General features: G+C 41.1%; 1 protein-coding gene across 1 annotated transcript in view; it reads left to right on the top strand.

Moving 5' to 3' along the window:
• Window positions 1-237: 237 nt before the first annotated feature.
• Window positions 238-24,157, top strand: part of usp12a (ubiquitin specific peptidase 12a) — a 61,150-nt gene continuing 37,230 nt past the window's right edge. Inside the window, exon 1 of the mRNA XM_043691997.2 lies at window positions 238-368. Within this exon, the coding sequence (XP_043547932.1) occupies window positions 300-368 (69 nt within the window). The 5' untranslated portion in view covers window positions 238-299. The remainder of the gene's footprint in view (window positions 369-24,157) is intronic.

The following is a 24,157-nucleotide window of genomic DNA, read 5'->3' as shown; positions in this document are numbered from 1 at the left end:
AAAATCACACAACACCAGGTTATAGTCCAACAGGTTTAATTGGAAGCACACTAGCTTTCGGAGCGACGCTCCTTCATCAGGTGATTGTCATGATAATAAAACAGTCGCCGTTTACAGATGGCAATAATCGTGTTCTGATGTTTACTTAAAAAGACATGTTCTCCTTTCCTCTGTATACAGTAATTACGTGTGTGAATGTACGTATAGGAGTGACTCGCTCACGATAGCCATCGCCGGGCGCTAGGACCCCACGGCCTGCGTGTCCTACACTCCGCCCCCGGTCGGTGCTGAATGAGCGGATGAAACATGGCGGTGGACGGATGGAAATACTAATGACAGTCGGGAAACTCGCTTCCATTTGTACCATGGTATGTGACCGGGGAGAGAGGGTGTGTGTGGTCTCCGCAGTGCCGCTAGTCACTCGCTTCGCCTTTCCCAGCCCTGCCCGGAGTGTAGAGGGGTGGGAGGAGGAGGAGGAGGAGGAGGAGGAGGCTCCTGGTCTGCCCCTCGCTCGCTGGGCCACGGTTTTACTCCCAGTTCCGGGCTTCCCCTCCGGCCTCCTCCTCCTGCTGCTGCTGCTACTAACCGGCCCGGGGGCTGGGGAAACCAGCTGAAATAATCTATTCACATTGAGGAAGGAGCTGGGCTCCTCCTGCCCACTCGGTGCCGTACCGCTGGCCGAGCGGGACCTTCCTGGTGTGGGGCGGCGGCTGCAGCGTTTCCCGAGTCCGGGAGCCCGGTGAAGGGGAAAGGGGTGTGGAGAGCTCAGTGGCGCGCTGTAACCAGCCGTGACTCGCTTTCTCTTCTGGTGACTCCACTGTGCAGTGATTAGCCTTAGTTCATTCAAGAGATCTTTAAAAGGACATTTTAAAAACCGCACGGTATTCCTCTCCGGGATTAATAAGCGCACTGTGTGTCACTTTGATCGAGCATCAACAACAGTCAAGCCCCACCTGAAGTCCTGATTTGCATTGAGTCTAATAAATCCCTGAAATTTAATTGGAAATCTGTTGTGTTAGTTTTTGTTTTCACATTAGATGAAACTATCGTAGCATGATATTCCTTGGGAATTGAATTCAATGTTTACTTTGGCAGATGACCTAAAGATCATCGGAATAGAAGCAGTCATTCGGTCCACTAATGTTAATAATATCATTTTGGCAAGATTGGTTTTCATCTGTGATGGTGCTCCTCTAATCAAATTTTGATGTGAAAATTCACTGTGACAAATGTTTATAAAACAGAATAGCTTCATTTGTGTTTTTAATCAATCGCAAGAGCAAGTTATTTGATTTATTATTGTCATATGTACTGAGGTACAGTGAAAAGTGTTGTTTTGCATGCTGTACAGGCAGATCGTACCATACAAAGTGCATCAGATAGCAGAACAGAGTGCAGAATAGTGTTACAGCTGCAGAAAGGGAGGGATCAAGAGTAACATTTGAGAGGTCTGTTCAAAAGTCTGATAAGTGTGGAAGAAGGTTTTCTTTAAACTGATCGTATGTGTATTCAAACTTTTATATCTGCCCAGTGGAAGAGAGTGTAACTGGGAAGGATGGGTCTCTGATTATGCTGATTGGTTTCCTGAGCTAGCGTGAAGTATAAATGGAGTCAGTGGATGGAAGGCTGGTTTGTATGATGGACTGGGCTGTGTTCATGACTGACTATAGTTTCTTACAGTCTGCGGAAAAGCAGTTCCCACGCTATGATGCATCCAGATAGGATGCTTTCTGTGGTGCATCCTGAAAAATCGGTAAGTGTCTTTGGCCATGCTGAATTTCCTTAGCCTCCTGAGGAAGGAGAGACATTGTTCTGATTTCTTGACCATGGAACTGCTTCATTTGTCAGCGTCAAGGTTGTATGTTCAATGATATAAGTGGGATGTTTTACCAATGTATTATCATGAGTAGGACAAATGAATTGCTGTCGCTTGACATTCAGGAAGCATCCTGAGAATTTCCCACTACAGTGTTGCTTTATAAAATTAATTTTTCTATTCACTGACACTTTAGTTTTAATCAACTGTGTGTTTCAAAGTATCAACTCATCTGAAAGTAAAGCCATTTTCAGTTGGTTACTATTTTAGCAGCTTGTATACCTGGCACATGCTTCTCACACTGGCACTATAATTCAAACTTTGATATTTAAAGAATTTGTGAGCTGGGTCCAAAAAACTGAACAAGGAGCTCTTAAAACAACCAGCTAGAAACCTGCTGCTCTGAGAGCAATAGAAAATCTATGCTTTCAGTTGTGATGCTGATTAAAATACAATACAAAGGGGAAGAGGTGAAATTGCAAAAACAGTATTGGATACTGATTTTAATTGGCAACTTTTAAAAAATGTGATGCTTTTATATTTTGTCAAAATCTCTTCCTTGGCTACATATGAGGATCTTGTGATTGGTTTCCTACTTGGTTTTAATTCTTTCATGTGATCTGAATGTCTCTGGCAAGGCTAACATTTGCCTGCTAACCATATTTACTCTTGGGGGAAAAAACTGCAGCCAAGTTTGTGGATGACCCTAAACTAGGTGAAAAGGCAGATTGTGAGGTGGATGCAACCGTTTAGAAAGTTATTGATGGGTTAAATAATTAAGCAAAAAAGTTGGCAAATGGAATATAATGTAGGAACATATGAAGTTCATTTTGGGAGGGAGAATAAAATTTCAGAATCTTATTTAAATGAAGAGAAACTGTGGAAAGCTGCAACATAAGGGGACTTGAGGGTACTTGCGCACAAAATGCAAAGCGAGCACACATGCACCAGGTAAGCACGAAGGCTAATGGAATATTGGCCTTTATTTCAAGGGGTATGGAGTATACGATTAGGAAATCTTAGTTCACTAAGTGCAAGGTGCTGGGGAGATTGTATCTGGAGTACTATGAGCAGTTTTGGTCCCCTTATTTAAGAAAAGATGTTATTTCATTGGAGGCAGTTCAGAGTAGGCTCACTAGGATGATCCCCAATATGGACGGATTGTCTTATGAGTAAAGATTAAACAGGTTGGGACTCTACTCATTGGAGTTCAGAAGCATAAGAGGTGATCTCATTGAAACATATTGGATTGTTAAGGGGCTTAATACGGTACATTCAGAGGATGTTCCCCCTCAAGGGAGAGTCTAGGACCACAGGGCTTAGTCTCAGAATAAAGGGATGCCAGTTTAAGTCTGTGATGAGGAGGAATTTCTTCTCTGAGCTGAGTCTTTGCAACATCTTGCCACAGAGATCTATGGGGGCACAGTCCTTTTGTATAGATTCTTGATTAGAAGGGGAGTTAAAGGTTCTGGGGAAAGGGCAGGAAAGCAGATGTGAGGAATGTCAGATCAGTCAGGACCCTGTTGAATGGTGGAGAAAGCTTGAGCTGAACAAACTACTACAAATTACTCCTGTTCTGGTTTTTTTTAATAGTATTGTGGGAAGTTGGTGGTGCGATGCCTTTTAACTATTGCAGTCCATCTGGTGTAGGACACTCTGTGCTGTTTGTGTTTTAGATGTTTGGCCCAACACTAAACAATCATACCAGTTGTCACCATCTGATGTTTACATTTCCTAGTAGATGAGTATGAATTGGTTAAAAAGTTAGTAACTACTTGGTTTTAACTCATTTAGCCATAAAAAAATTTGAAATCTAATTATAGACTCAGACAGTTACAATGCAGAAGACAGCTTGTACCTGCACTGATCAACAAAGATCTGACTACATCAATTTAAATTTCAGCTTTTGGCTCATATCCCTTCAGACTATGGGAAAATGTCATAATTGGTAATATAGGGATGGTTAGTGTTGGTTTGGGAAAATGGAAGATAAATTTGATCAAGTTGTTACTCCTAAAGTCACATCAATTATTTTTAAAGCACTTTTATATGTTTTCAATTCAGTACTCTTTTATATCTGTATATTACTGAAGAACAAATTTCTATTTATGTACCACTTTTACCTATAATTTGTAATCCTGAGGCATCTTGAGCAGGTAGATGTGCAGAAGATGTGCGTGTCCTGCAATAGGAATCTCAAGAATTAGGGGTGACTGTTCTTAAACCAGGAGTCCTCCATTTAAAACCGATGAGGCAATTTTTTTTCCCCCTTTTGAGACTTTGGAACTTTCTTCCTGAAAATATGGTGAAAGTAAAGTCCTTGAAGCAGAGATAGGTAGATTCTTGTGAAGCAAGGGGTTGAAAGGTTATTTGAGATAAATAGGACTGCAGACTTTAGGTGATGATTGGGTCAGTCATAATCTCTTTGGCTGAGCTAGCTCAAGGGGCTGATTGGTCCACTCCAGCTCCTTGATTATATAAAACAGTATTTACTCTTCAGAGCAAGGCACTTGTTTTCATAATTGCAAGATCCTACAGAAAGCAAATAAAATAAAAATCCAGTGAATTCATTCTAATTATATTGGTTGAGAAATAAATAATCGCCAGGACACATTGAGAACTCCCTGTTCTGTATGAATTCTCTTTCACATTAACTTGAACTGACCTAAGGTATTGGGTTAAATGTTTTGACAGGCAGTACCTCTGAAAATGTAATACATAATACTATACTAAAGTACTATCACCCTAGATTGCCTGACCCTTATAGGTGATGCGACCACACCAAATTGACATTTGTATTTAACTTTTTTTTTGCAGTTATTGGGTTTTCTGCTGTTTATCCCTGTCACACTTGTCAACCTTTACTATCCTGATTAAACTCACCTATTTATTTTACTTGTCTTTTAATCTTCAGGTGACATTGTTGCTTGGCTTGTGAAGTTCCTGTTTGTGTGTCCAAGTTAATTAGTATTGCTTTTATAGGCCAGCGTTCTGACAATATCCCTCTTGTTTTTTTTTGGCCTTGTTTCCTCTTTCATACTCCCACTTTCCATGAAGCCCATCTGCCCAGTTGGGCCCACAACTCCATCCATCCTAAAGCTGCTTTCCGGTCGTTATTGGAACTAGTTTGAAGTTTTTGAACCACATCAACGTATGTATGTGTGTATGCACCATTTTATAGTATGTGTTGAGGAAACTCTTCGAAAACTGGCTTCTGAAATTTTGGGGACACACTTTTTGTTACTGCTTGTGGAATTTGAATGAGAGCATAGTGACGGCAGTAAGAGGAGGCATTGTTAAGGTCAAGGGTGTGAAATTTGAGGATACTTACGTTGCATTTAAAATAATTAAGAATTGCTCAAATTCAAATTATACAGCTTTTATTAGGTCATTTGAAGAGTGGTTAAGAATGTTCACCAGCACAGTGCTCAAACCACACCTGTCTGTCACTTCCTATCTATCCTACCCCTATGCAGATGACCAATTTTTTTTCCCTGCTGCCCATATGCTCTTATTAATAATCCCCTGCAGGTCCCTTTTCAGTATTCACATGTCCTGCTATTTCCCCTTATTGTGATCCTACAAAGTCTTATTATCATTTCAGTTCTGCACCATATCCAAGCCCCTTTCCACTGTTACATCCAGCATTCTCTGATCTTTTCTTTCTTCTAATGGAACCTTTTTTTTCCACTGTTGTTTCAAAATTCCACTATTACCTTGAGAATATTTTTGTACTTTGCAAATTCTTCACGTCCTATTTTATCACATGTATTTGAACATCTTGTAATCTTAAATCTTAGCCCGCTTCCTATGTTATGGGCCCACATAGCTGTAGTTGTTGCCATTCAAGCACGGGCAAATAAACAAAAATACAATGAATTGCAATAAAACTATTGCAATTTTAAATGAATAAAGAACATTTACATTGTAATGCAGTTGACTGTTAAAAACACAACTTTTATGATGTAATTTCTTTATAATAATACTTTCCAAGCAGAATTGTCAAGCAAAAATAACTTTTTTAGGTAATGTCTTCTGTAAGAAATGGAGCTGTTTTATCATTGCATTGGTTCCTAGTTTTGAAAATAATTTACATTTTAATGAACTTAAAATTTTAAATCTTTTCAGTAACTTGGCAGATATGGTAGTACCAGACTAATTGTGTGATTAAAATACATGCAGTATCTGCAGTGCAAATATTTGTTGATGCTCAGTTGCATTTTACTTTGCAATTATATTGTTATCAGTGGCTTTGTTTTGCTTATAGATATTTCTACAATATTTCATTGCAGTAGTTGTATTGCTGTATGGCTCAAGGTTGGTGTTGTCATTTCTATAGTAAGTGAATATCTTGGGTATATTGTGAAAGAATAGCAATGTATTTATACTGATTAACGGAAAGGGAAATCTGGACAGCACATGAGCTGTTACACTTCCAGTTTATTTGTGGCAAAGTTGAATGTTCTTTAGTTTTTCATGTATTACGTTCACAGAAACAGGAATATAGGAAGAGGAGTAGGCATTCAGCCTATTGAGCAGAGAGTACCCGCTGTATAACAGAATGGCCACTTGCTCTGTTGAGTGAATGTGATCCAAGGATGGAATCAATTTCATCTAGGAACAGAGTGGATGGAGCTACAGCTTGAGCTTGCTGAAAAGCCTGAGCCAAAGTCTTTTCAGGATCACCTACAGATGGTGAGAAGAGATGTGCCCCACTGGTTAGTAGGAAAGAACACCGACAGCTGGAGGCTGCAGCCTTCACCAGTGTGGCCTTTGCACATATCGGGGTTCCATACAGTAGAGGGTCATCACCATCCCCTCAAACGCCTGTGTGTACAACATTGGCCACTCAGTACTCTCAGTTTCAATTTGACTTGATCCAAACCACCAGTTTGATCCCAATGATCAGGTTTGAAGTAAGTCAGTCAGATGCTGCTTCTCAGACGGGAAAGCTGCAGAGTCTTCATTGCTTCACAGAAGTCTGAAAAGGTGAAGTCTTTCTTCACTGTTCTCCCATTGAGCCTTCCCAGCCATCAATGTGATCATGGCTGTTTGAACATTTCAATGTATTTTACCTATCCCATCCGTATAAACATGTTTGCCAATGGTAATCAAACCTGTCAATTGCTACCTTAATCATACTCAAAGTCAGAGCTTCCACAATTCCCTGTAGTAGAAAATTCCAAGAGTTCACATCCCTCGAATAAGAAAATAAATCTTAATCTAGGACCTAAATGGCATCTGCCTTCCTTTTTAAATTTTGCCGTCTGGTTCCAGATTCCCCAGTGAATCGTGCCTGCATCTATCATACCTATACCCTTAAGTATTTTGTAAATGTCAATGAGAGCACTTCTTGTTTTTTCAAAACTATACAGAATACAGGCCCAGTTTGCCAATTTCCCTTTTCCATAGGACAGTTCTGCCATTTCATGATAAAGCCTGGTGAACCTCCAGTTCAATCCCTGTATGGCAATAATATCTTTCCTGAGATAAGGAAACCAAAATTGTACACAGTACTCCAGGTGTGATCTAACCAAGCTCCTACACAACTGAAGCAAGACCTTTTTAGTACTCTTGTACTCGAATCCTCTTTCAACAAAGATTAACCATCCTAATAGATTGCTGCACCTGCATTGTTCGCCTTCAGTGACTTATTGATTAGAATGCCTAGGTCCCTTTGTACTTCTACATTGTCCAACTTCCTACTATTTTCAAAAACAAACATTGCACACCTTTTTCTCCTACAAAAGTGGATGACTTCACATTTTTTCCATTTTCTATTCCATCTGCCATATTCTAGTCCGTTTACCGAATCTGTCTAAATCCTCTTGAAGTTGCTTTACATGTTGATGATAATCAAGGTTTGTGTAAAGATTTGTAGCTTGGGTGCTGGTTACAGTTGTTGTGGGTATATTCGCTGAGCTGTGAATTTGGTTTGCAGACGTTTCGTCCCCTTTCTTGGTGACATCCTCAGTGCTGTGGAGCCTCATGTGAAGTGCTGCTGTACTGTTGGTTGGAATTTATTTGGCTTCATTCCGCTGTTCCCTGTTCCGGTTGTTTGTTGCGGTGGTCGGTATATTGAGTCTAGGTTGATGTGTTTCTTGATGGAATCTGTGGATGAGTGCCAAGCTTCTAGGAATTCTCTGGCTGTCCTCTGTTTGGCTTGTCCTATTATTGTTCTTGTCCCAGTCAATTTTTGGTCCTTATTGTCTGTGTGTATAGATATTAAGGATATCTGGTTGTAGCATTTAGTGGCTAGTTGATGTTCATGGATGCGGATCGCCACGACCAACTGTCCTTAGTATCTATACAAACAGATGACAAGGACCACAAATTTGTCTGGGACAATGCAACAATAATAGGACAAGACAAACACAGGACAGTCAGAATTCCTAGAGGCTTGGCAGTTATGCATGGATTCCATCAAACACACATTGACCTCGACCCAATATACTGACCACTCCAATGAAGAACCGGAAACAAGTGGGAATGAAACCAAATAAATTCCAACCTACACAGTACAGCAGCGCTTTACAGGAGGCTCCACAGTACTGAGGATGTCACTTAGAAAGGGTGTGAAATGTCTGCAAACCAAATTCCCAGCTTGGTGAACCATACTCCACAATATTTTCATTTATTTAGCTCTGTATCATCTGCAGAGTGACTATAGATAAATCATTGATATTCTAAAAGAAGGGGTCCAACAACTGATCCCCCTAATACCCCACTAGTCACAGCCTGCCAATGTGAGAATGACCAATTTATTCCTACTCTCTAGCTAACACACACAAAACCAGTATGTTACCTCCTGTCTCTCATGCTTCAATTTTTATAACTGGACATTAGATTAGATTAGATTAGATTACAGTGTGGAAACAGGCCCTTCGGCCCAACAAGTCCACACCGACCCGCCGAAGCGAAACCCACCCATACCCCTACATTTACCCCTTACCTAACACTACGGGCAATTTAGTATGGCCAATTCACCTGACCCTGCACATCTTTGGACTGTGGGAGGAAACCGGAGCACCCGGAGGAAACCCACGCAGACACGGGGAGAATGTGCAAACTCCACACAGTCAGTCGCCTGAGGCGGGAATTGAACCCGGGTCTCTGGCGCTGTGATGCAGCAGTGCTAACCACTGTGCCACCGTGCCGCCGTAAAGGACTTGTGAGGAACTTCATCAAAAGCCTTCTGAAAATTCAAGCATATTGCAACAATTGGTGTTCCTTTAATCAATTTTATTAATAACATCTTCAAATAATTCAATTTAACTTTCCATGTGCGAGTCCATGCTGACTGTGCAAAATCAGTTCTAAGAAGGGTTACACTCGAAACATTGACTTCTCCTCCTCCTGAGGCTGCCTGGCATGCTGTGTTCTTCCAGCCTCCTAAGAAACTGCAACTGGCAGCAGACATTGGTTTGAGTTATTTATAGGCCAAATGTTAGTGTAGGGCATGGCATTAATCAGGAGATGAGCAAAGCATGTAGCATGGACACTACAGTTATCACGAGTGACTTCAATCTGCATATCAATCGGGTACACAAATCAAGAGTAAAGCTGTGGAGAATTAAGTCTCAGGAGTATATTAGAGATGGTTTTCTGGAGCAGTATGTTGAAAGGCGATGAGGACATGATATTTTCGGTCTACTATATAATCTGATTAACAATCTTTTGAGTTTTTACATCATGGAGGGATGTATAATTAGTATAAGTATTGTAGAAGGAAATGGATAGTTCTTTAAAAAAATAACTAATAACAGTTAATGCATTTATAGATTTTCTTCATCTGCCTCAGCCAATGTGTGTCTCATGCATTATGATTTCTCTTATTAGAGTCATAGAGATGTACATCATGGAAACAGACCCTTTGATCCAACCCGTCCATGCCAGCCAGACATCCCAACCCGCCTGCCAGCACCCGGCCCATATCCCTCCAAACCCTTCCTATTCCTATACCCATCCAAATGCCTCTTAATTGTTGCAATTGTACCAGCCTCCACCACTTTCTCTGGCAGCTCATTTCATACACTCTGTGTGAAAAGGTTGCCCCTTAGGTCTCTTTTATATCTTTCCCCTCTCACCCTAAACCTATGCCCTCTAGTTCTGGACTCCCTAACCCCAGGGAAAAGTCTTTGTCTATTTATCCTATCTATGCCCCTCATAATTTTGTAAACCTCTGTAAGGTCACCCCTCAGCCTCCGACGCTCCAGGGAAAACAGCACCAGCCTGTACACCTCTTGCTGTAGCTCAGATCCTCCAACCCTGGCAACATCCTTGTAAATCTTTTCTGAACCGTTTCACGTTTCACAACATCTTTCCGATAGGAAGGAGAGCAGAATTGCACGCAGTATTCCAACAGTAGCCTAACCAATATCCTGTACAGCCGCAACATGACCTCCCAACTCCTGTACTCAATACTCTGAACAATAAAGGAAAGCATACCAAAACGCCGCCTTCACTATCCTATCTACCTGCGACTCCACTTTCAAGGAGCTATGAACATGCACTCCAAGGTCTCTTGTTCAGCAACACTCCCTAGGACCTTACCATTAAGTGTATAAGTCCTGCTAAAATTTGCTTTCCCAAAATGCAGCACCTCGCATTTATCTGAATTAAACTCCATCTGCCACTTCTCAGCCCATCTGGTCCAGATCCTGTTGTAATCTGAGGTAACCCTCTTCGCTGTCTCCAATATTCAAGTTTAAGAATTAATTACTTCATTTTCAAACATCATTTTCAAACTTCATGTCAAATTCTATCATATTGTGGTCAACAAGATTGTTAATCAGATTATATAGTAGACCGAAAATATCATGTCCTCATCGCCTTTCAACATACTGCTCCAGAAAACCATCTCTAATATACTCCTGAGACTTAATTCTCCACAGCTTTACTCTTGATTTGTGTACCCGATTGATATGCAGATTGAAGTCACTTGTGATAACTGTAGTGTCCATGCTACATATTTTGCTCATCTCCTGATTAATGCCATGCCCTACACTAACATTTGGCCTATAAATAACTCCAACCAATGTCTGTTGCCACTTGCAGTTTCTTAGTTCAGTCCTAACCGATTGCACGTTGTTCTTCTAATATGAGATCCTCTCTTACAAATGTACTGATCCCACCTCTTATTACCAACTCAATTCTGTCTTTTTCTTCCTTGTCTGTCCTTCCTAAACATCAAATATCCTTGAATATTCAGCTCCTAGTCCTGGTTACCAAGCAACCATGTTTATATAATGGCAATTAGATCATACCTGTCTCTATACATATCTCTATTAGTGCCTTTAGATAGTCTACCTTGTTACAAATGCTTTGTGCATTCAGAGACCTTCCCCCTAACTTTGGCTTCATTACATCAGTTGGTTTTCAAAGCATATGCAATGCCTGGCTTTGTTTCTCCTGTCTCCATAGAGTCTTTTAGACCTCCTGTTACTAACCTTACTTTCCAATTTGGGTTAACCTTGGGTTCTTATCCCCTTCATAAACTAGCTTAAACCTAAACCAACAGCACTAGCAAATATTCCTTTGAGGATGTCAATTTCAGTCCAATTAAGGTGTAACCCATCCTGCATCAAAACCTACCCCAATTCCTCAACTCTGTTGCCCCTTCTACACAGTTCTCCAGTCTTTTATTTAATTCTCTTGGTTTTATGCATATTAGCATGTAGCACTGGAAGTAATTCTGAGATTTCTGCTCAAGGTCCTGCTTTCTCATTTCCTTTCTAACTCCCTGAAATCTACCTTCCTACCTATGACATATCACCAATGTCGATCATGACATCAGGCTAATCCCCCTCCCCAGAACAATGTCCAGTAGGGCTCCCATACATCCTTGATCCAGGCATCAACAGACCATCCTGAAGTCATGTTTGCTTCCACAAACCCCTGTCTTATACTTTGACCAAGGAATCTCTTACAACTATTGCATTTCTATTCCTCCTCCTCCCTTGAAAAGCTGAGTTTCCTGTGATGTCATAGTCTGGCAGTTGCTGCATTTCCCTGAAGAACTATTTGCCTTCACGAGTTTCCAAGCATGATCGACTGAGACTCAGGAATTGCAAAACCTGTGCCCGCACCTCCATTCAAGGCCCCAAAGGAGCCTTCCACATCCATCAAAGTTTCAACTGAACTTCCACAAATGTTATTTATTGCATCCATTGCTCCCGATGCGGTCGTCTTTAATTGGGGAGACTGGATGCCTTCTCGCAGAGCGCTTCTGGGAGTATCTCCGGGACACCCGCACCAATCAACCCCACCGCCCTGTGGCCAAACATTTCAACTCTCTCTCCCCACTCTGCCGAGGACATGCAAGTCCTGGGCCTCCTCCATTGCCACTCCCTCACCACCTGACTCCTGGAGGAAGAATGCCTCATCTTCTGCCTCAGAACCCTCCAACCCCAGGGCATCAATGTTGACTTCAGCAGTTTCCTCATTTCCCCTGCCTCCACCTTATCCCAGTACCAAACTTCCAACTCAGCACAGTCCTCATGACCTGTCCCACCTGTCAATCTTCCTTTCCACCTATCTGCTCCACCCTCCTCTCCAACCTATCACCTTTACTCCTTCCTCCATCCACCTATTGCACTCCCAGCTACCTTCTCCCCAGCCCACCCCCTCCCATTTATCTTTCCACTCCTGGAGCTTCCAGCCTCCTCCCTGATGAAGGGCTCTTGCCCGAAACATTGATTTTCCTGCTCCTTGGATGCTGCCTGACCTGCTGTGCTTTTCCAGCACCAGTCTAATCTTGACTGTAATCTCCAGCATCTGCAGTCTTCACTTTCACCTAATTGAGACTCAGAGGACTCCAGCATTTCAACTGAATTCTTCATTTCAGTTTTCAAGGAGGGAATCAGAATTGCTGAATCAACAACGAGAGTTAAGAGTTCTGCATGACTTTTAAACAAAAGTCAAAATGAAATTTAATCCCTACTGACTTGCAAAGCTAATATCTTGGACTTTAAAACTTATATTTTAATAGATTCTGGACATTCTATGAACTCAGATGGAAGTATTTTTTGCTTTCTATAAATTGATTATTATGTGGCAGGAAGTTGAGGTAGGTGATGTTCTGGCTGAAATTATATTTTTCGCATATGAAGAAAAGGGGTAAAAATATGTTACAGAGTGACACTGTTCGAGCTGCACCATATGTCAACCCTGTATGGGCATCTCACACGCCTTTATTTTGTGCTAAAGCAACAATAAAATTGATTGCTTCTGTATCATCTGTGTATTGGGTACAGCCAATAAAGTGATGGAGGTCCATTTATACTGTTTAAGCAAAATAGTATGTTACGTTACTATTTTACAAAATAACTCCCAACAGTTTCCTTTTATATAATGCACTGTTTTTGAAATTATTATTTAAAATACCAAAATTTGCAGCTGTATCCTTACCTCCAAGTTAAGATGACATTTGTCACAGGCTAAGTCTTCACATTTGCAGTTTAAGTTTTTCTTTCCTCCTTTGGGGTTACTGTAGTTACTTCCTTACTGTAGTTTTGCATGATTGGGTCTAAAAATGCAACACTGAGTGCTGCATATAGAAGTTAAAATTGTAATCCCTTGATTTTATATACTCCCTGTATCTATTTTAATGCAAGTATAGATAGCATCAACCATGCCCACATCATTATCTTTGCCCTATTTGACTTTAAAAATGATCATTAATACTGTGAAAATTATACATGGAATGCTTAAAATATATAAACATTGTATTTCTGAAGAATATGTTCACTAATGTTAGGAAATCTTAACTTGCTTCTATATTGGCTAATCATGAAACTGATTAAGTAGTTTGGGGATTTTTGGTTTTGCATAAATTCAGACTTTTTTTCCAGTAAGTACTACTGTTTGATGTGACTTTGAGCCTTGAACTGAATGCCTTCAGTTTCTTTGATAAGATAGGAATTGTTCACTTTTAGGCTGACTTGACCTACTAAAGTGCAGGCTGATTATTGTTTTGCAATGTTTTATTAGCTCATAGTCTTTGTCTATTTACTTTGGAATAAAAATTGATTGGAATTATTTCTATTAGATAAAAGGTGTGTGCTAAGATTCTGTGTGGCAAAATAGCAAAATTTGCCTTTGGAATTCTATGTACATTATATTTTTCCTCCCCAGTTGTTAATTAAAATAATTGTCTTGTAAAAGGTTCCATTTTATTTTGAAAGATGGATTGCATCAGTACATGTAATTGGCATCTAAACTGTTCATTGCATAAACTGCAAAAATAGCTCAGCTGTTGTTCTAAACTAAGGTGCGGATACAATGAGCTTTTGTTATTTTAAAAATAAACAATATTTCTAAAACTGCAACATTCACAATGCATCTACTACTGATTGTGAGGCATACAAGATGTCATTTCTGAGTATATTATAAACTCTACATATTTAATACTGGTAATCATATTTCCTTTATGTACAGTTAGAATGTTACTACTTCCTATGGGTTCCTTACCTAGTTAAATGGCGCACTGTGCCATTCGTATCTCGGTATGAGACAGGTAACGTTTCAACTTTTTAAAATGAAACCTATTTTGTTATCCTCTCCGCTTCATGCTATTTAATGAACAGAGCTCTTTGCATTCATTGATATAAACTTTGATTGCTGGCTGATGTGAATTTGCTAATTACCTTGCCTAATGCTCAAGAAGACTTGTGTATATAAGTACCATATGGAGCATATTTAATATATCTGTACAGAATCATTGAATGGTTACAGCAAAGGATGAAGCCTCTCAGAACGTTGAGCCTTTTTTGGCACTCTAAGAGCTATTTAGTTAATGCAATTACTAATTCGCCTTACCCTATAGGCTTGTAATTTTTATTCCTTCAGGTGCTTATCAAATTCCCTTTGCAAAGTTGAACTTGTGTCCACTATTTTTTCAGGCATTGCATTCTACTTTGCAGTCATTTGCTTCGTTTAAAAAGATACTTTTTTTAATTTCACTTTTTTTGGTTCCTTTTGCTTTGTCCTCTAGCTGTCAACATTTCCATAAATGAGAACACTTTTTTTTTTCTGTGGATTCCTACCTTCTAGTGTTTTGATAGTACAAACCTTGAGTGTTGCTCATAAGATCTATTTTGTTGAAGCTTTTCATCTTGTATTCTTCAGGACAATTTGTAAGGATACAATTACATAAGAGGAGAGTGCTGATTGGTTAGCTAATGAAGTCTGATTGGTAGAGGCATTGCCATGTTCCCCCAAAAATTCCTCACTGGGCAATGTCCCAGAAAATTAGAGCCAACCTGCCTAGTTTAAAATTTAAAGCCTGGCAGCAAGGCAATGCCTCTACTAAGACACATATGATCCTTGCTCAGCATTTTCTCCCCTTTGTAATCATCAGAAAATCTGATACTTGTAATCAAAGTTTCACAGAAGGACAGAAAAGTTCTTCAGTTCAGCATCTGTATTGAACAAACAGAAACAAGATGTCAGAGTAGCACTTTTCACTTAGTCTGACTAAGTAATATTACATTGTTTTTGAGGAGATAGGTAAGTGTAAATCCAAATCTGGAAGTAAAAGTTAGTACCTGTAAAAGTGACTATTTAAACTATTGCCATTTTTTAAAAAAAACTGATTTTCTAATCAGTTTTAGGGAAACCTACAGCCTTTACCTGATCTGCCCTAACGGAGGCTTTAATTCCACGCCAACACATGCCACTACAGTGTAGTTGTTCAAGAAGACAAACATCACTTCAAAAATGGAGAAAGTGAGGACTGCAGATGCTGGAGATCAGAGCTGAAAAATGTGTTGCTGGAAAAGCGCAGCAGGTCAGGCAGCAATTTCCCCTCAGACGTGATCGACTTTGCTCGCCACTGCATGTCCTCCACTTCCTGCTCCTCCGCCCTTGAACCCCGCCCCTCCAATCGCTACCAGGACAGAACCCCACTGGTCCTCACCTACCACCCCACCAACCTCCAGATACATCGTATCATCCTACGTCATTTCCGCCACCTCCAAACAGACCCCACCACCAAGGATATATTTCCCTTCCCTCCCCTATCAGCGTTCTGGAAAGACCACTTCCTCCGCGACTCCCTCGTCAGGTCCACACCCCCCAAAACCCAACCTCCACTCCCAGCACCTTCCCCTGCAACCGCAAGAAATGCAAAACTTGCACCCACACCTCCCCCCTCACTTCCCTCCAAGGCCCCAAAGGATCCTTCCATAAACGCCACAAATTCACCTGCACCTCCACACACATCATTTACTGCATCCGCTGCACCCAATGTGGCCTCCTGTACATTGGGGAGACAGGCTGCCTACTTGCGGAACGTTTCAGAGAACACCTCTGGGACACCTGCACCAACCAACCAACCCAACCGCCCTGTGGCTGAACACTTGAACTCCCCCTCCCACTCCGCCAAGGACATGCAGGTCCTTGGCCTCCTCCATCGCCAGACCATGGCAACACGACGTCTGGAGGAAGAGCACCTCATCTTCCGCCTAGGAACCCTCCAACCACAAGGGATGAATGCAGATTTCTCCAGCTTCCTCATTTCCCCTCCCCCCCCCCCCACCTTATCTCAGTCCCAATCCTCGGACTCAGCACCGCCTTCTTGACCTCTCCGCCCCCACCCCCACTCCGGCCTATCACCCTCGCCTTAACCTCCTTCTACTTATCGCATTCCCAACACCCCTCCCCCAAGTCCCTCCTCCTTACCTTTTATCTTAACCTGCTTGGCACACCCTCCTCATTCCTGAAGAAGGGCTTATGTCCGAAACGTCGATTCTCCTGCTCCTTGGATGCTGCCTGACCTGCTGCGGTTTTCCAGCGACACATTTTTAACCACTTCAAAAATGCTCATATCCTAAGCATGAACGAAAACAATTGTAATTAGAATAAATTGAAATGATTTATTTCCACATGTGCTGCTCTAATGTTGTGAAATAGTGAGGTAGCTCTTCACCAGATGAGAGGAAACACAGTTGTGGTGTGGCAGTATCATGATTAATAATCTGGGGACACTGGTTCAGATCTTAACATGGCAATTGGTGGAATCCAAAATTCAATTAATGAAACCTAGAATTAAACCTGGATTTTACGTTAAAAAATCTGGTTCACAGATAGCCCTTGGGGAAAGTAGTCACCTGGCCGAGATGTGATTCCACATCCACAGCAATGTAGTTGACTCCTAACTCCTGAAGATGGGTTACACCCGAAATGTTGACTTCTCCATCTCCTGATGCTGCCTGGCTTACTGTGTTCTTCTAGCCTCCTGCTTGTCTACCTCAAATGACCTAGCAAGTTACTCATTTCAAAGGCAGGTATGGATGGAAATAACTAATGCCAGTGACACCCACTCTCCATGAAAGAATAAAAAACCCAATAAAATTGTGAAAATACTGTGAAGAAAAGAGATGTTGACATTTTGAGACAGCCTTTCTCAGAACTGGAAACAAAATTGAATAATTTACAATGAAACGCAACAAAGAAAGGAAGTGAATGGAAATCTGAGCAAAGCAAACAAATGAACTCTAAAGTGATTAGCTGGAGAACATGGGATGGTTAACTGAGAGAACTGAAAGATGAGAGAAATTTGAGAAATAAGAAACCTATGAGATCCAGAGAATGTGAATAGTTAAAGTTGGAAACAAAACCTGGTGCAAAGGAGAAGGCTAGGGAGAAGAGTGGAAAAGCAAGTTAAATTGAAACATGGATGTGTCAATTACAACAATGGGATTTCTCATCCCAAGCATCAAATTGTTCCCACCTCCAACCTCTCAGCAGAAGAGCACCCACCCCATGTTAGCAGGTCCTATTATCAAAACAAATTGGAGCTTTGGTTTGGAGTTGTTGAAGTCAATTTTAAGACCCGATGACTGTAAACTGTCTGAGAAGTGAGGTTGTATTCCGCTCAGGGAAGATTTGAATGAATTATGTCCTTGTCATGCACCTGTTAATAACAGGTTAAAGTAGTATTGTCGTAAACCAAATGGAAAGTGAACTGTCCGTTGTGGAATGATATGTGCAGCACGTGTCCTGAAGGAGCATGAATAAATAAGTGCGGTAAGCCTATTTACTACTTCACACCAAACATCATGATGAAGGATCACGACAATATCCTACCTCTGGTGGTAACTACTTCTGGTGCACGTTGAGAATGTTTTGTGTTTCTTATGCATAACAATATTTCTGTGTACGGTCAGGATCAATGTTCTTGTTTCTCTGTGTTGTAATTAACTCCTTATTTGAGTTTAAACTTTCACCTGTTTTATTAATGGAGCAGCTGGCTTAAAGGCAATTCTACTGTCGCTGAGCAATTCAAATATCAGCAGATTGCTTTGTCAGTTGACTGCATTGTTCAGTTTATTCTATTGATTCAAATTTTCCAGAGCTTGTGCTATAAATATCCAAAGTAGATGTTGGGTATGAAGGCATAAGTTGTTTAAAAACAGACTTTAATTCTGTGCAAATTAAATTGCTGGAACAAAGAATTCAAAATGGATGAAGAATCTTGCTTGAGATCATGGGGAAACAGTAGTGAATTTATTTTTACTTAGTATTTATTTATTTACATATCTGCTACTTAACTATGTGCTCTGCCTGTATTGCTCGCGAGACAAAGCTTTTCACTGTGTCTTGGTATACGTGGCAATGAATTCAATTCAGTTCAAAACAGGAAGACCATTTGTAATATTCTGGTGAGGGATGTGGCTGACTGGCTGGCCAGTATTTATTGATCATCCATAGTTACCCCTGAGAAGGTGGTAGTGAGCTGTTGCCTTGAACCACTGCAGTCCATGTGCTGTAGGTAGACCCAAAATGCCATTAAGGACAGGATTCCAGGATTTTGACACAGCCACAGTAAAACACCAGTGATATATTTCCAAGCCAGAATGGTTTGAGCTGAACTTGCAAGTGGCGGTGTTCTGACATAACTGCTGTCCTTGTCCTTTTAGATGGAAATGGTTGTGGGTTTGGAAAGTGCTTTCTAAGGATTTCTGGGGAATTTCTGAAATGCATCTTGTAAATTGTACACACTGCTGCAACTATCAAGTTTCTTAAGTGTTGTTGAAGCTGCACCCTTCTAGACAAGTGGAGAGTATTCCATCACACTCATGATTTGTGCCTTTAAGATGGTGGACAGGCTTTGGGGAGTCAGACAGTGAATTACCCATTGCAGAATTCCAGCTTCTGACCTGCTTTTGTAGCTACTTTATTCACATGGTGAGTCCGTTTCAGATTCTGGTCAATGACAACCTCCAGGATTTTGATAGCGGGGGATTTAGTGATGGCAATACCATTGAATGTCAAGACATGAGGGCTAAATTGTCTCTTATGAGGTGATCATTGCTGGGTGTTCGTGTGGTTCAAATATTACTTACTACTTGTCAGGCAGATCTTGTTGCATTTAAATATGGACTGCTTCAGTATGTGAGGAGTCGCAAATGGTGCTGAACATTGTGCAGTCATTGGCGAACATCCCTATTTCTGACCATATGATGGGGGAGGATCATAGATGAAGATGGTTGGCGTTAGGACACTACCCTGAGGAAGTCTTGCAAAGATGTCCTGGCGCTGAGATGACTGACCTTCAACAACCACAGCTAGGTATGGCTCCAACCAGCAGAGTATGTCCCCTGATCTTCATTGATTCGGGTTTTGCGAGCACTCCTTGATGTGAAATTCTGTCAAATGCAATTTTGATGTTAAGGGCAGTAATTGTCACCACAGATCTTTTATCCATGCTTGAACGAAGGCTATAATGAGGTCAAGAGTTAAGTGGCCCACGTGGAACTCAAACTGGGCATCGCTGTGCAGGTGCTGCTTGATAGAACTATCCATCACATCACTGATGATCAAGAATATACTGGTGGGGCATTAATTGGACAAGTTGGATTTGTCCTGCTTTTTTGTAAAGGACAGATGTGGGCAGTTTTCCGTATTGTTGGGTAGATGCCAATTTTATAGCTGCACTGGAAGAGCTTGGTTAGGGGAGCAGCAAGTTCTAAAGCACAAATCTTTAGTATTATTGCCAGAATGTCAGGGCCCCCATAGCCTTTGTAGTTTGCAGTGCCCTCAACAGTTTCTTGATATCATATGGAGTAAATCAAATTTGCTGAAGACTAGCATCTGACATTGAGGAGATCATTAGAGGAGGCCAAGAGGGATGATCCACTGGGCACTTCTGGTTGCAGGTTTCTGTGAATGATTCAGCCTCATATGTTTTGTTTTGCACAATGGTGCAATGGTTCCTAGAGAGTTTCAGATACCCACCACCACATTGGTGCAAACAATTCTTCATTAAATCCCCTCTAAATCACATGCCCTTTAGCTTAAATCTATGCACCCTGATTGTTTGATCTCTCCACTAAGGAGAAAAAAATTCTTTCTATCTAACCTATCTGGTTCCCTCATAATTATGATCCCTTTGACCTTCTCTGCTTGAAGAAAAGCCACCCCTGCCTATCTGGTCTCTCTTCATAACTGAAATGCTTTAGCTCAGGCTATTATCCTGGTGAATCTACCCTCTCTCGTGCAATCACATCCTTCCTATACTGTGGTCACCGGAACTGGACACTGTACTGTACCTAACTAATGAATTATGCATCTCTATCATAACTTCCCTGTTCTTGTATTTGGTGCCACGACTAATAAATGCAAGTATCCTATATGCCTTAACTGCCTTATCCGCCTGTGCTATTTCTTTCAAAGATATGTGGACTGTGTGGAGTTTGCACGTTCTCCCCGTGTCTGCGTGGGTTTCCTCCGGGTGCTCCGGTTTCCTCCCACAGTCCAAAAGATGTGCAGGGTCAGGTGAATTGGCCATGCTAAATTGCCCGTAGTGTTAGGTAAGGGGTAAATGTAGGGGTATGGGTGGGTTTCGCTTCGGCGGGTCGGTGTGGACTTGTTGGGCCGAAGGGCCTGTTTCCACACTGTAATGTAATGTAATCTAATCTAATCTACGTAACATCTTAGTTTTAGGGATTAAATCCATTTGCTATTGTTCTGATCATCGGAGCAGCCTATCTATATCATCTTGGAAGGCTTTCCTCATTGCTATTTACCACACCACAAATTTTCCTTGATATCTATGAACCCTTTGAAACCTTCTATGTTCATGTCTAGATCAATAATGTACACTACCAATAGCAAGGTAACCAGCACTAAACCCTGAGAAATAATGCTGAGCATAGGCTGTAAATGTGACTGGATGCCTTTGGCCATCACACATTTGTCACTAAGTGAATTTGGATCCAGTTTGCCAAATTTTGCTGTATCCCATGGTTTCTTACCTTGTTGACCAGTCTCCCATGCACGACTTTGTCAAAAGCCTTACTGAAGTCCACATAGACTTCATTCGCTGTGTACCCTCATCCACATCCTCATGGCCTTCTCATAAAAGTCAATCTGTCAGACATGACCACCCCTAGCAAAGCCATCTTTGCCTCTCCAAGTGGAGATTAACTCATCCCCTCTGAACGTTTTCCAATAGTTTCACCACAAGTAATGTTAGACTAAATGGCTTCCCTACCACCTTTTTTGAATAATGGTGCCATATTAGCTGTCCTCTCGCTGTGTGTGGCCCGAGTGGATATGAAATGACATAGCACTGTGCAGCCACTATCTCTAATAGCACCTCTAAGGGAGGCATCTGTGAATTCTGGGGCTTTCCTTCTCTGCTTGGCTTGCTGCTGGCTCTCTCCTTCGTTCCTAAGTAATCACTGGTCACAGTTACCTTTGCTCCAGCCCCATTCATTGCATTCTCTGTCCTTAATTGGTTGATGAACTTGCCATCAGACCACATAATTGTTTTGAAAATGGCTTCTCCTGATGAATGAAAATTGAAGTACACCTGGAAATGGTCCCAGGATTGGTGTTTTGACCTGATAGGCAAATTCAGCCCATTGAATGCTAAAGCACAAACGTGATGCTTAATTTATATACATAATTAGAATATTATGTCTAATTTTGGGTCTCCTACTTTACAACAAAGGCTAGAAGGGTCTTCCAACAGGTACAAAAGAGATTCATTACAGTCCTGCCAAAATAAGAATTTCAGTTGAGGTGAATTTATATAAACTGAAGCAGTTTTTATTAGAACAAAACAATTGATTTTTATCAGGTTCGTCATGTTCAAAATTTGAGTTTTAAGAAGCTAAATGCTTTAGTCTAAAATGATTTCCAGTGGTCAGTGACTTGTGAACTGGGGAACTAATAAATGTAATATTATTACCAATAAGTAGAATGAACATTTTAGAATTTTGTTTTGCAGAAGGCTAGTAGATCAAGGGATGCCCCATCTGAACCAGTGGTTGAAGCAAATATCCAGGAATTTTGTGGGAGATGAAAATGAATTGGCTGAGGAATTCTTGATTCTATGTGATGACAGAAAATTGCATCAATAAAAGAGGAGACAGAAAGGGATGTCATTTGAACAAGAGGGATCTCTGAACAGATAAAGTACTGTAGTAATTTAAAAATGGTTAATAATTGAACACGTGCAAGTTAGAACCAGTCATATGAGATTAAGGAATTTGGACAGCATTGCAAGATAGAAGGATCAAAAACCTATGTAGAGCAGATCATGTGCCTTGACTGCTGTTTGTTTATTATGAATATACAAATATGGAATAGTAGTGAACCACTCGGCCCTTCGAGCCTGCTCTGCCATTCAATAAGATCTGGCTGAAATTGTTAATTTCCAAGTCACTCAACCCTCAGAATTTTTTTCACATCTTTAAAAAGATGGGACACTCATTTATAACAAACAGTGGGCCCTCATTCTAGATTCAGGAAGAAACATCCTTTCAATATTCACCTGGTCAAGTCTCCTCGGGATCTTGTATGCTTCAATTAAGTCACCCTGATTCTTCTAAGCTTCAGAAGAAACAGTTCTAACCTTTCCTCATAAGACAATCTACTCATTCCAGGTAATAGTCCAGTAAACCTTTTCTGAGTGGCTTCCAATGCACTAGTATCCTTCCATAAGAATGGTGATCAGTACTGTATATAGTACTCCAGGCGCAGTCTCACCAATGCCCTGTATAACCAAACCACAACCTCCCTGCTTTTACATTCAATTCCTCTTGCAATAAACCATATCGTTTTATGAGCTTATCTGATTTACTTGCTGTACCTGCATACTAGTCTTTTATGGGAAGAAAGTGAGGACTGGAGATGCTGAAGCTCAGAGTAGAAGAGTGTGGTGCTGGAAAAGCACAACCGGTCAGGCAGCATCCGAGGAGCAGGAGAGTCCACATTTTGAGCATAAGCCCTTCAGCAGGCATCCTGATGAAGGGCTTATGCTCGAAACATTGACTGTCCTGCTCCTCGGATGCTGCCTGACCGACTGTGCTTTTCCAGCACCACACTCATCAACAACTAATATTTTGATTCACGCACTAGTGCACACATCACTCTCTGCAGCTCAGAACTCTTCAACCTCTCACCATGTCATAAATTCCTACATTATACTCCATTTGCCAGATCTTTGTCCATTCATTTAACCTATTTATATTTCTTTGTAGGCTTCTTATGTATTTTTAACGTCCCACCTTCCAACTTATCTTTGTCAGCAAATTTAGCTACTATACCTTCATCCAAGTTATTTGTATAAGTTAGAGTTGAGGCCCCAGCATTAACCCTGTGGCACATCACTTGTGACATCCTGTGAGCCTGTAAAACACCCACTTATTCTTACTCTACACTTCCTGTTAGCCAGTCATTTACTGCCCAGACAATATGTTACTTCCTACACCATGAGCTTTTATTTCCCACAGTAACCTTGATATGGCACCTTATCAGATGCCTTTTGGAAATCTAACTACATTATGTCCACGGGTTCCCATTTATCTAGAGCATAAGCTCCCTGTTCAGAGAAATCCATAAATTATTTCAACGTAATTTTCATTTGACAAAATCATATTGGTTCCTCCTGAACACCTGAACTTATCCAACTTCCAAGTTATAACATCTTCAATAATAGTTTCTAACATTTTCCCTATGACAGATGTTAAACGAGCTGGCCTGTAGAGTCCGACAGATGTACAGCACGGAAATACACCCTTTGGTCCAACCTGTCCAACTATCCCAACCCAATCTAGTCCCACTTGTCAGCACCTGCCCCATATCCCTCCAAACCCTTCCTATTCATATACCCATCCAGATGCCTTTGAAATGTTGCAATTGTACTAGCGTCCACCACTTCCTCTGGCAGCTCATTCCACACATGTACCACCCTCTGCCTGAAAAGGTTGCCCCTTAGGTCTGACTTATATTGTTCCCCTCTCACCTAAACCTATGCCCTCTAGTTCTTGACTTGCCCACCCCTGGCAAGAGACTTTGTCTATTTATCCTATCCATGCCCCTCATGAT

Source organism: Chiloscyllium plagiosum, unplaced genomic scaffold (assembly GCF_037043375.1).
Source record: "Chiloscyllium plagiosum isolate Xiang-an unplaced genomic scaffold, Cpla_swu_hap1 HiC_scaffold_6, whole genome shotgun sequence".
NCBI lineage: Eukaryota > Metazoa > Chordata > Chondrichthyes > Orectolobiformes > Hemiscylliidae > Chiloscyllium > Chiloscyllium plagiosum.
Note: the sequence above shows the minus strand (reverse complement) of the source record. Positions and strands in the feature narration are given on the sequence as shown.